Source organism: Oncorhynchus gorbuscha, linkage group LG01, assembly GCF_021184085.1.
Source record: "Oncorhynchus gorbuscha isolate QuinsamMale2020 ecotype Even-year linkage group LG01, OgorEven_v1.0, whole genome shotgun sequence".
Lineage (NCBI taxonomy): Eukaryota > Metazoa > Chordata > Actinopteri > Salmoniformes > Salmonidae > Oncorhynchus > Oncorhynchus gorbuscha.
This window is the reverse complement of record NC_060173.1, coordinates 70,895,292-70,909,244: the sequence shown is the minus strand read 5'-3', so window position 1 is coordinate 70,909,244 and position 13,953 is coordinate 70,895,292. Positions and strand designations below refer to the sequence as shown.

The following is a 13,953-nucleotide window of genomic DNA, read 5'->3' as shown; positions in this document are numbered from 1 at the left end:
GCTACCATCTAGCAGACAGAGATGGTACAGGTGCATCAGAGCCGGGACTGAGAAACAGCTTCTATCACCAGGCCATCAGACTGTTGAACAGCCATCACTAACGGCTACCTGCCCGGTACTCTGTCCTGCACCTTGAGACTAACGCCCCATGTATATACTGTAGAGACATTGAACACTGGTGACTTCATATACTGTTAATCACTGTGGATGTATATACTGTATTCTTGAGATAGATCATTCTACTATACCTATTACTGGGCATACCCTTTTCTTTTCCAAATGCTATACTGTCTATACAGACCACATACTTATATTCTGGACTCTGACACTGCTCACTCGAATATATCTACTTTGAATTGTTAATAGGACTCGTTTTGACATTTCTTGATCAGATTTTTGATTGTGTATTTGTATTGTATTTTCTAGACATTCTACGGTGCTATTGGAGCTAGTAACAAGCATTTTGCTGCACCTGCTATAACACCTACAAATCTGTGTACGCGATCAATAAACTTGATTTGATTTTATCCCAGAAGAGACTAGAAAACTATTGAGACAATGAAATTATAATTAAACTGCCATGAAATAATTGAGCACAACAATTTACTGACCAATTCAATGTGGCACAGTAGTTTACCAACACAACAAACAAAAACAACACTGACACTAAAAATACAAATTCCCGACGTGCCTCAAACCAACAACCACACACAGACATTTGCACACGCACCACACGCCCGCACACTCTCTCTCTCCAGTCGTCTACTCACTGTTCCTGCCGTGGCGACGTATGTCCATGGTGAGGCTGCCCTGCTGCAGGGCCTGCTCTGTGCTGCTCTTCCACTCGCCGTAGCTCATCTCTGCCACCTTGTGCCCGCTCACCGCCAGCACCTCGTCTCCCACCTGCAGTTGGCACAGCTCCGCTGGGCTGCCTGGGGGGCACAGAGATGGGCAGAGAGGTCAGAGAAACAGGGTTCTGATATAGATAATGTAATGTGGAGGGCACAGGGGGTGAGATAGAGGACAGGTGTCAGAGTAGCAATGTAGAGTTAAAGATAAGGGTAAGATGTCACAATAGAAAGACATGCCGAGAAAATAATTTGCAGAAACTCGTTACTAAAGACAGAGTCATCTATGATTCTCCGAATAATATTGATAAGATTGTTTTGTTATTCTAAAGAACAGCGGGAGGATTTAGAAACCAGATGTTCTCTTTTCCGTCTCATCCTCTCCCCACTGAAGGAAGATTATGGTAAGGAATTCTTTCCAAATAATATAAAAATGGAAAATTAACAAATGTACAGAAAGATCAGTGCGAAGGCCAAATTACAGAGGAATAACTTTTTGAGGCAATTATTAAATCCTTTCACGAGGGCTTGATGGCATACCGTGAGAGGGATATCAAGTATTTTTTGATATACTAAAAGCTCCATTACTAGTTTGTTTTAACTACTCCCATAGAAATGGTAGTCTGTCAGGTACTCAGTAGGAAGGTCTGATTTCTCTATTATTAAAACAAGACCCAGATGGTAAATATAAAGACCCGGTCTATCTAAAAAACTGGAGGCCCCTTACACTTCAATGTGGTGATGCAAAAATAATATAATATAATAATAATATATGCCATTTAGCAGACGCTTTTATCCAAAGCGACTTATAGTCATGTGTGCATACATTCTACGTAAAAAAAGAAGTGTCCATGTATGCCAATAACAGCATTAGAGGATTAGAAATCCAAGGCTTAAGAACAGTGTCCATGTATGCCAATAACAACATTAGAGGATTAGAAATCCAAGGCTTAAGAACAGTGTCCATGTATGCCAATAACAGCATTAGAGGATTAGAAATCCAAGGCTTAAGAACAGTGTCCATGTATGCCAATAACAACATTAGAGGATTAGAAATCCAAGGCTTAAGAACAGTGTCCATGTATGCCAATAACAACATTAGAGGATTAGAAATCCAAGGCTTAAGAACAGTGTCCATGTATGCCAATAACAACATTAGAGGATTAGAAATCCAAGGCTTAAGAACAGTGTCCATGTATGCCAATAACAGCATTAGAGGATTAGAAATCCAAGGCTTAAGAACAGTGTCCATGTATGCCAATAACAACATTAGAGGATTAGAAATCCAAGGCTTAAGAACAGTGTCCATGTATGCCAATAACAACATTAGAGGATTAGAAATAACCAAGGCTTAAGAACAGTGTCCATGTATGCCAATAACAACATTAGAGGATTAGAAATCCAACATTAGAGGATTAGAAAAGGCTTAAGAACAGTGTCCATGTATGCCAATAACAGCATTAGAGGATTAGAAATCCAAGGCTTAAGAACAGTGTCCATGTATGCCAATAACAATTAGAGGATTAGAGGCTTAAGATTAGAAATCCAAGGCTTAAGAAAGTGTCCAGTGCCAATCCATGATTAGAAATGCTTAAGAACAATAACAGCATTAGAGGATTAGAAATCCAAGGCTTAAGAACTTAAGAACAGTGTCCATGTCCATAACAACATTATGCCAATAACAACATTAGAGGATTAGAAATCCAAGGCTTAAGAACAGTGTCCATGTATGCCAATAACAACATTAGAGGATTAGAAATCCAAGGCTTAAGAACAGTGTCCATGTATGCCAATAACAATATTAGAGGATTAGAAATCCAAGGCTTAAGAACAGTGTCCATGTATGCCAATAACAGCATTAGAGGATTAGAAATCCAAGGCTTAAGAACAGTGTCCATGTATGCCAATAACAACATTAGAGGATTAGAAATCCAAGGCTTAAGAACAGTGTCCATGTATGCCAATAACAACATTAGAGGATTAGAAATCCAAGGCTTAAGAACAGTGTCCATGTATGCCAATAACAACATTAGAGGATTAGAAATCCAAGGCTTAAGAACAGTGTCCATGTATGCCAATAACAGCATTAGAGGATTAGAAATCCAAGGCTTAAGAACAGTGTCCATGTATGCCAATAACAACATTAGAGGATTAGAAATCCAAGGCTTAAGAACAGTGTCCATGTATGCCAATAACAACATTAGAGGATTACAAATCCAAGGCTTAAGAACAGTGTCCATGTATGCCAATAACAACATTAGAGGATTAGAAATCCAAGGCTTAAGAACAGTGTCCATGTATGCCAATAACAACATTAGAGGATTAGAAATCCAAGGCTTAAGAACAGTGTCCATGTATGCCAATAACAACATTAGAGGATTAGAAATCCAAGGCTTAAGAACAGTGTCCATGTATGCCAATAACAGCATTAGAGGATTAGAAATCCAAGGCTTAAGAACAGTGTCCATGTATGCCAATAACAGCATTAGAGGATTAGAAATCCAAGGCTTAAGAACAGTGTCCATGTATGCCAATAACAGCATTAGAGGATTAGAAATCCAAGGCTTAAGAACAGTGTCCATGTATGCCAATAACAGCATTAGAGGATTAGAAATCCAAGGCTTAAGAACAGTGTCCATGTATGCCAATAACAGCATTAGAGGATTAGAAATCCAAGGCTTAAGAACAGTGTCCATGTATGCCAATAACAACATTAGAGGATTAGAAATCCAAGGCTTAAGAACAGTGTCCATGTATGCCAATAACAATATTAGAGGATTAGAAATCCAAGGCTTAAGAACAGTGTCCATGTATGCCAATAACAGCATTAGAGGATTAGAAATCCAAGGATTTAAGAACAGTGTCCATGTATGCCAATAACAACATTAGAGGATTAGAAATCCAAGGCTTAAGAACAGTGTCCATGTATGCCAATAACAACATTAGAGGATTAGAAATCCAAGGCTTAAGAACAGTGTCCATGTATGCCAATAACAACATTAGAGGATTAGAAATCCAAGGCTTAAGAACAGTGTCCATGTATGCCAATAACAGCATTAGAGGATTAGAAATCCAAGGCTTAAGAACAGTGTCCATGTATGCCAATAACAACATTAGAGGATTAGAAATCCAAGGCTTAAGAACAGTGTCCATGTATGCCAATAACAACATTAGAGGATTAGAAATCCAAGGCTTAAGAACAGTGTCCATGTATGCCAATAACAACATTAGAGGATTACAAATCCAAGGCTTAAGAACAGTGTCCATGTATGCCAATAACAACATTAGAGGATTAGAAATCCAAGGCTTAAGAACAGTGTCCATGTATGCCAATAACAACATTAGAGGATTAGAAATCCAAGGCTTAAGAACAGTGTCCATGTATGCCAATAACAGCATTAGAGGATTAGAAATCCAAGGCTTAAGAACAGTGTCCATGTATGCCAATAACAACATTAGAGGATTAGAAATCCAAGGCTTAAGAACAGTGTCCATGTATGCCAATAACAACATTAGAGGATTAGAAATCCAAGGCTTAAGAACAGTGTCCATGTATGCCAATAACAACATTAGAGGATTAGAAATCCAAGGCTTAAGAACAGTGTCCATGTATGCCAATAACAACATTAGAGGATTAGAAATCCAAGGCCAAGGCTTAAGAACAGTGTCCATGTATGCCAATAACAACATTAGAGGATTAGAAATCCAAGGCTTAAGAACAGTGAACATTAGAGGATTGAAATCCAGGCTTAAGAACAGTGTCCATGTATGCCAATAACAGCATTAGAGGATTAGAAATCCAAGGCTTAAGAACAGTGTCCATGTATGCCAATAACAACATTAGAGGATTACAAATCCAAGGCTTAAGAACAGTGTCCATGTATGCCAATAACAACATTAGAGGATTAGAAATCCAAGGCTTAAGAACAGTGTCCATGTATGCCAATAACAACATTAGAGGATTAGAAATCCAAGGCTTAAGAACAGTGTCCATCTATGCCAATAACAACATTAGAGGATTACAAATCCAAGGCTTAAGAACAGTGTCCATGTATGCCAATAACAACATTAGAGGATTAGAAATCCAAGGCTTAAGAACAGTGTCCATGTATGCCAATAACAACATTAGAGGATTAGAAATCCAAGGCTTAAGAACAGTGTCCATCTATGCCAATAACAGCATTAGAGGATTAGAAATCCAAGGCTTAAGAACAGTGTCCATGTATGCCAATAACAACATTAGAGGATTAGAAATCCAAGGCTTAAGAACAGTGTCCATGTATGCCAATAACAACATTAGAGGATTAGAAATCCAAGGCTTAAGAACAGTGTCCATGTATGCCAATAACAACATTAGAGGATTAGAAATCCAAGGCTTAAGAACAGTGTCCATCTATGCCAATAACAGCATTAGAGGATTAGAAATCCAAGGCTTAAGAACAGTGTCCATGTATGCCAATAACAACATTAGAGGATTAGAAATCCAAGGCTTAAGAACAGTGTCCATGTATGCCAATAACAACATTAGAGGATTAGAAATCCAAGGCTTAAGAACAGTGTCCATGTATGCCGATGACTCAAGTTTTATATTAAGTCCACAAGCTAGATCCCTGCAATGTCTCACTGAAGATCTAGATAACTTTACTGTACTCTCTGGATTAAAACCTAATTATGATAAGTGTACAATATTACGTATTGGATCTTTAAAAAATACAACTTTTACATTTCTCTGCAGTTTACCTATAAAACGGGCTGATGGTGAAGTATACATACTCGGTATTCATATCACAAAAGATATAAATAAGCTCTCCACAATGAATTTAAATTAAAAAACTTCTAAAAATAGACAAGATCCTGCAACCATGGAGAGGTCTCTTTATGGAAAAATTGCCCTGATTAACTACTTAGTCATATCTTGTTTACTCACTTACTTATGGCGCTGCCTACTCCTGATTATTTGTTTTTCAAATTATTTGAGCAAAGAATATTTAACTTTATCTGGGACGCTAAACCAGACATAATAAAATGTGCCTATCTATATAATGAATATGATTTGGGTGGGTTGAGATGATTAAATATAAAAGAACTAAACCTCTCTCTAAAAGCTTCACTCATTCAAAAGTTTTATTTGAACCCTAAATAGTTCTCAAGTAGATTAATCAGAAAAGCTCATCCATTGTTTCAAAATGGCCTTTTTGCCTTTGTGCAGATTGCCATGTCTCATTTTCAATTAACTGAAAATGATACTTTTTTCAAAGTATCTCTCTTTTTCAAACAAGCATTGCAGAGCTGGCTACAATTTCAATTTCACCCCCGGAAAAGACAGAACAAATATTACAACACATATTATGGCTGAACTCAAATGTGTTGGTTGATAAAATACCTGTATTTATGGGAAATATGTTTTAAAGGTATTTTGTTCTTAAATTATATTGTAAATTGGAATGGTAGAGTTATGTCCTTCATGGAGTTATCAGAATTGTACTGAAAGGTCTGTGCAATCCAAGAGTACAACCAATTGATTACAGCATTACCCCAAAAATGGAGGAGGCAGGTGGCAGCGGGAGGAGGTAGGGAACTGGTCTGTCTGCCCAATATAAAGGATCAAAACTGGCAGAGGTATAAAAATAGCATAAATAGGAAAGTATACCAGTTTCATTTGAGGACCAGGATGTTGACAACTGTACCATACAGATTGCAAAATAGTTGGGAAGAGATTTTTGATGTACCGATTCCATGGTACAGGGTGTATGAATTGATATATAAAACAACGCAAGATTCAAGACTTAGTGCTTTTCAGCTAAAATGATTTTATAGATTTTTTGCCACCAACAAAATGTTGAATATTTGGGGCTTAAAATCATCGAAGCTCTGCAGATTTTGTTGTGAGGATACAGAATCAATAGACTATTTATTTTGGTATTGCCCTCAGGTAGCCTGTTTCTGGTCTCAGGTTCAGAAATGGCTGAGAATGCATAGCATTGATCTAAAATTGACCCTAGAAATAGTACTGTTAGGAGATCTGGAGAGACCAGGTCAGTCAATTACTTATATACTAATACTCTAAGTAAAAGTATTCATCTTCAACTTGCAACCTGTGGATTCTATTCAATTAGATAGATTGAAATTGTTTCCTAAACATCACAGCATAGTTGAAAGATATGTGTTGCGTAAAAACCCAAAGTGGGTGGCCAGCAGAGATAGGTGGGATGGGCTGAGGGAAGCCGAGGGTTGGTATGTGGAATTGGAGACAAGTGGGAGTGTTGATGTTTGGGAGATAGAATGATGGTCAAAGATAAAAGTAAAAAATAAAGTTTAAATAAAACATAACATAAAAGTAAGTTTGAGTGACACTGAGGGGCAGTGTTTTTACAACTAATGCCGGTTTGCCTGAGGCTGATGCCGTGCAGGTGTTTGTACACATGCATATACACACTCTCATTCAAATAAACACATAAAAGAACACACACATACATGTAATAGTGCCAGACATGCACACAAATATATACAGTTGGCATTGCTGTTATGATTTTAGTTGTCTTTGATGTCCTTTGATTTAAATGTATTATTTAGTTTTATAATTTTTTTCCATTGATGTTTTCTTCTGTCTTTTCCTTTTTTCTCTTTAGTTCATTCTCTTGGTTGTTGGTGTATTGGGGGGTTCTTGAGGGTGGGGAATGGAATTAACTGTATTTTAGATTTTTCTTATTGGGGGGGGGACTGTGGGAGGGGTCTCGAATGGTTGAGGGACAGCTATTGGGGAACTGTGGGGGGGATCTTGGAGGGTTCGGGTTCACATTTTTTGGCCTGGTGGTAGATCTGTCAACGTGCCCTTGAACAGGGCATTGACCCTGGATGCTTCTGTGTGTCGCTCTGAATGGGAATCTGTTGGATGGCTGGTATGATGTAGTTGTTGAGCGGCTTCAATGCAAGTATATTTTATGTTTAGAATATTCAATACATTAATTTACATTATATATTTTTTATAAAAGACATGCCCGAGATAGGACAAGGCAGTGATTGCAATAAACCATCTCAATTATTTAAAGTGGCTTCTGCTTCTTGTCTCCTTCCCTCATCTGCACTAATGGGGTGGTATGACAACAGGTGACAGCTACTCCCGTAGCAAATTAGGGCAAACCTAGCCTACAGTATAAGCATGAATGCGAACATCACCGTTACCATAACTAGAAACAGCGATTCCACCATTTTGTGCACAGAGAGGCATCAGTACCTTTTTCTTAACAGTGGTGCAGCGATAGCCAAGTGATTCCTTCGTACATATATATAGGCTAGAGAGAGACAGGGCCAGCAGATCTGACCCAGATAAAGGCTGCCCTACATAAGGCCTGTCACATGCTCTGTTACTTGGTCCCATCGGGTCCTACTAGCTCACGAACTGAAGAACACCAGCAGTGCCTGACTGAAATACAGGGCTCATTGTAATGGCTGGAATAGAATCAAATCAATGGTATCAAATCTGTCATGTAGAATAGAATAAAACTGTCCATCCAGGATGGACATTTTTATTTGGCATCACCTTATATTAAAAGGATCACATACACATACATTCTCACATCACACACATTTGAACTAGTCAGTCCATTATACTGCATAGACTAAAAACAGAGGACATTGATACATTCACTCACAACTGACCTCTGCCCCAACTGCACTGGATGTTATAAGTACATTTGGGGCGGCAGGGTAGCCTAGAGGTGAGAGTGTTGGGCTAGTAACCGAAAGGTTGCAAGATCGAATCCCCGAGCTGACAAGGTACAAATCTGTCATTCTGCCCCTGAACGAGGCAGTTAACCCATTGTTCCTAGGCCGTCATTGAAAGTAAGAATTTGTTCTTAACTGACTTGCCTACTTAAATAAAGGTAAAATTTAAAAATAACTGTTGTTGTGTCACAACTGTTGAATGTCATGTTGTAAAATTACCCAAAATCGGAATAGTTACTTGCCTGATATTACTGTACGTTCCTTTCGTTGTTGTAAGTGCCCTTTTTAATGTCGTAGACTCCATTCCCCCTCATGAAGATCCCCTGCCCCCTTACCTCTTCCCTGTCTACTGTACTCATGTGAAAGTCTGTCTTTAAGTAAAGTAATATGTACTTCTAAAAGATCTATTGTTTATGCAAATACAGTGGTTAACTGTTCTTTATTTCCTACCCTCAGAAGTACAGTATTGTTTGTCACTGTTTTTGTCATCTTGTGTGAACTTGGTCAGCTGAATCTCTGAAAGCTTTCTGAAATACAACAGTGCTATCCAGTGTGACTGATCTGAGAAGTCATTTTGGTGTGCTTGTTAATACGTGTCATTTATCTGTCAAACAAGCAAACCAAATCCTTTAAGCTTTTTTAAACCTTGCTTGTTCTTTATATCTTTCTAAAGTTACAATTGTAATAAAAAATGTATATGTTTGCTAAGGTGTTGTCTGGTCCATTGCATTGCTCAGAACTGTTGACCCAACTCAATAGGTGGTCTGTCATGAACAGGTGTCTTATGTTCTGGTTGAGGTGTTCCCCTCATTAAACAGTAACTGGCATAGTCTGGTCTGCCATTTTAGCTAACCCTAGTCAGCAGGTGTTACTACAACACACTAGTCATGTCCGCAAAACACTATAGTGAATTCTAAAGATACTTCAGTCATGTCTGCAAAAACACTACAGTATATAATGTGGAAGTTGTCACCGTGTGTGTGTGTGTTTGTGGTGTGCTTGTGGAGTGTGTGTGTGTGTTTACCTGGTTGGATAGAGGTGACGTGTGCTCCAGTGGAGTCCCACTCAGTCTGGAAGCCAAAGTCTCGACTGCTGTTGGGCTTCTGGTTGAGACTGATCCGCATGTCAGCGTAGCTCTCCTACACAACACACAAACACACTCATTAAGAATGTTAGGCTGTGTTCCAAGCCAGGGAACTGATAACATTTGGTCTTCACTATGAATTATTAATTGCAGTCTGACAATGGCAAGCATCACTCCTACTGTCTCTCGCACTAGCTGCATAGAAGGGCTGGGAATTGCCCGAGACCTCACGATATTGCCAAAACAATACGATATATTGTAAAAAATCATATCTTGATACGTAACTATTCGCCCCCACATCACTAAAACATAGTACAGTATGCATGCAGTATCCAGTGTAAATCGTAGTCACTCACTCAAGTTTGCTCTGAAAAATACTTATCTGCCTAATCAGGTTTTTTCCTGGCTAGTGGCGTGGCGATGGGTGCAGTCGGCGCGGATGAATTAGTTTGAACATTTTAGAGGCCCCCCATCTTCATGTTTAAAACATAAAACTTTAAGCCAATTTCCAGAAATTCTACACATTCCGCCATGTAGCTGAGAGAAGATTTAGCAGTTTTAAATATAATTTCCTGCAAATCTATGCATTTTGCTCAAACTTAATTTAAAAAACAATACTGTTAAATTCATTGTTTAGGGAATTTTTGATTCCCCTGACTGTCTAGCTTTATTTTGGTGTTCTCAAAGATGATATTATTTAAAAAAAAATATAGGCCATCATATTTTTTCAACATACTTTATATTTGGTTTAAGTTGTCTAAGTTTAGTTCAGTGTTTTTTTTTTTGGTGGTGGTGGTGGGGGGGGGGGGGGGTTGATAGCAACCAAATTCTAAGCCTACCTTGTTTGTGCCCTTTGCAGGTACAGGACCGACCAGGGCTGAGGAGGCCACTTTCGGGGGCTGGAGTGCAGTGAAAGGACTCCTGGCCTGAGGAGGGACAGGAGAGGGGGCCAGGGTAGGGACCAGTGTGGGGTTCACTCCCCTTACCCTCTCTCTCTTTTCTTCTTCCTCCTCCTCTTCCTCTCCTCCACTGCTGTTGGCAGAGTTGGAGTGGGAACGTGCCTCGTCCTCGGAGGTCATGACCTGGCTATAGCGGCTGGGGGCCGACGACTTCTGGGTGACATCCATCTCGCCGTTCACACTTTTCTGAGGAGTCAATATTTATATGGTTAACAAGGAGCCTATATTTACAGATCCTTCAGACCTTTTACAGCCTTTAAAAAATATATTACATTGACATTTTGTGTCACTGGCCTACAATACCCCATAACGTCAAAGGGGAATTGTGTTTTTAGAATTTTTTACAAATTAATTCAAAATGAAAAGTTGAAATGTCTACAGTCAATAAGCATTCAATCCCTGTGTTATGGAAAGCCTAAATACTGTAAGTTCAGGAATAAAACATTGTTTAAGAAGTCACATAAGTTGCATAGACTCATTCTGTGTGCAATAATAGTGTTTAAAATGGTTTTTGAATGACTATTTGTGTACCACACACATACAATTATCTGTAAGGTCTCTCAGTTGAGCAGTGAAATTATAAACATAGACTCAACCACAAACACCAAGGTTTTCCAATGCCTCGCAAAGGAGGACACAAATTGGGAAATGGGTCAAAAGAAAAAGCTGACAATGAATATCCCTTTGAGCACGGTGAAGTTACTAATTACACTTTGGATGGGGTATCAATGTACCCAGTCACTACAAAGACACAGGCAGCCTTCCTAACTCAGTTGCCCGAGAGAAAGCAAACCACTCAAGTATTTCACCATGAGGCCATTGGTGACTGACAGAGTTTAATGGCTGTGATAGGAGAAAACTGAGGATGGATCAACAACATTGTAGTTACTCCACAATACTAACATAAATGACAGAGTGAGAAGAAGGAAGTCTGTACAGAATACAAATATTCCCAAACATGCATCCTGTTCGCAACAAGGCACTAAAAAGTAAAACTGCATAAAATGTGTCCTGAATTCAAAGCGTTGGGCAAATCCAACATCACTCTTCATGTTTTCAAGCATGCTGGTGGCTGTATCATGCTATGGGTATGGTTGTCATAGGCAATGACTAGGGAGTTTTTTTAGGTTAAAAAGGAATAGAGCACAGGTGGACTCCAATCAAGTTGTAGGAACACGTCAAGGATGATCAATGGAAACTGGATGCACCTGAGCTCAACTTCAAATCTCATATCAATGGGTCTGAATACTTATGTAAATATGGTATTTCTGTTTTCCATATTTAATCAATTTGCAAAAATGTCTAAAAACCTGTTTCGCTTTGTCATTATGGGGCATTGTAATATAATAATAATATATGCCATTTAGCAGACGCTTTTATCCAAAGCGACTTACAGTCATGTGTGCATACATTCTACGTATGGGTGGTCCCGGGGATTGAACCCACTACCCTGGCGTTACAAACACCATGCTCTACCAACTGAGCTACAGAGGACCACATTGTGTGCAGATTAAGGCTGTAAGGTAACAAAATGTGGAAAAAGTCAAGTGGGCCGGGCGCAGTGCGCGCTAACCAAGGTTCCCTGGTGCACGGTGTACCCTCCGACACATTTGTGCGGCTGGCTTCCGGGTTGGATGCGTGCTGTGTTAAGAAGCAGTACGGCTGGTTGGGTTGTGTATTGGAGGATGCATGACTTTCAACCTTCGTCTCTCCCGAGCCCGTACGGGAGTTGTAGCGATGAGACAAGATAGTAGCTACTACAACAATTGGATACCACGAAATTGGGGAGAAAAAGAGGTCAAATTAAAAAAAATAATAATAATAAAATAATAATAATAGAAAATAAATAAAAAGAGATGCATCCCTGCAAAAAATGGATATCTCTAGCATAAACTGTCAGAGCCACAGGTAACCTAGTGGATCGAACCTGTTACTGGATCGAATCCCCGAGCTGAAAAGTAACAATTTCTTGTTCTGCCCCTGAACGAGGCAGTTAACCCACTGTCATTGTAAATAAGAATTTGTTCTTAACTGACTTGCCTAGTTAAATAAAGGTAAAATTACTTTTTAAATCATTGTTTTAACTGACGGAGTGTGTGAGAATGTTGTATTATGTTAATTAGGTTGACACACCGGTTAGAGCCTATGTGCACGTTTAATCAAAATTGTAATCTTAATTGGTGCATTTTAAACTGTCCTTTTGTAAGGCGCAGTAGATTACAATGGCTGTGGATTAAACATTGACAGTATATCCCCACGCTCAACAAGAATGGCACCTCAAGTATGTTGACACATCTACACTGACATCACCCCAGTATACTGGAGCAAGACGGAAATGCAAAGAAACTGACCAAGCCAAAGACATTACAAGAGCTATTTTGTACATTTGTTACAGTCTTTGGTTTATAGCCGGGGATATGCGCCTGGTGGAAGTGCTCCAGCCACTTTACAAACGTCCCCTGTGCAGCCACTTCAGCAAACAGGTAGTACTCGCTCTATATAAGCAAGCCAAAGTTTTCAATGAATTGTTGCGCTTACTCAAAGGCCCATTGAAGTCAAAAACATGATTTCCCTGTGCTTTATATATATTTCCACACTATGTGTTTGAAATAATACTGTGAAATTGTGAAAATTATGTTAATGTCCTTTTAGCATAAGACCTGTTTTAAAAGACACCCCTGAAATTTCTGCCTGTTTTGACGGGATTTGGCCTGTCTGGTGACAACACCAGGTTGTAAATTAGTTAGACCAATAAGAAACCGCTATGCCAATGAAAGCTAGTTTACAGTTTTCCCCTTCCCACTCAGACCAGATAATCCTGGAAAAGTTCTTGCTTGAGAAATTGCCCTATTATATATATATTTTTTAACCATTTTACTTTAAAACAAATCACAATTGTTACCCATAAATGATTTGATATAGAGATAAAATCATCTGCATTGGATCTTTAACAGTGACAGCCCATCACATTACCCCGGAGTACCATGCTAGACACCTCCCTTTTATGAGAGTCACAAGTGTGCATCTGGCACTGAAGAATGCAGGGTCATGGTGTGTTTGTAACCAAGTGGGAAGTGGGGATTTAACACATATGACTGGGAAAAATCCACTTCAACAGCCCTCAAACTGGTAATTACTAGTGGAAAACTAATCTATTCCTTAGTCGCACCGTTTCCTCAGTGCGACTAAGGAAACGGCCTCTAGAACAGCGTTTGACAGGTAAATGCAACAACACATTATTAACAGTGGAATTATTACATTTCATATATGTTATCGCAAAAATAATGATTTGGTAGTGTTTATGAAGGTCTTAGGTAATATTAGAACACTATTTAAA

General features: G+C 39.0%; 1 protein-coding gene across 1 annotated transcript in view; it reads right to left on the bottom strand.

Annotated features, from left to right (window-relative positions):
- Positions 1 to 13,953, bottom strand: part of lmo7a (LIM domain 7a) — an 85,901-nt gene that overhangs the window by 23,061 nt on the left and 48,887 nt on the right. Inside the window, exons 11-13 of the mRNA XM_046366153.1 lie at positions 10,497 to 10,802; positions 9,598 to 9,712; positions 771 to 932 (exon numbers count right to left, since the gene is read on the bottom strand). Coding sequence (XP_046222109.1) covers positions 771 to 932; positions 9,598 to 9,712; positions 10,497 to 10,802 — 583 coding nt within the window. The remainder of the gene's footprint in view (positions 1 to 770; positions 933 to 9,597; positions 9,713 to 10,496; positions 10,803 to 13,953) is intronic.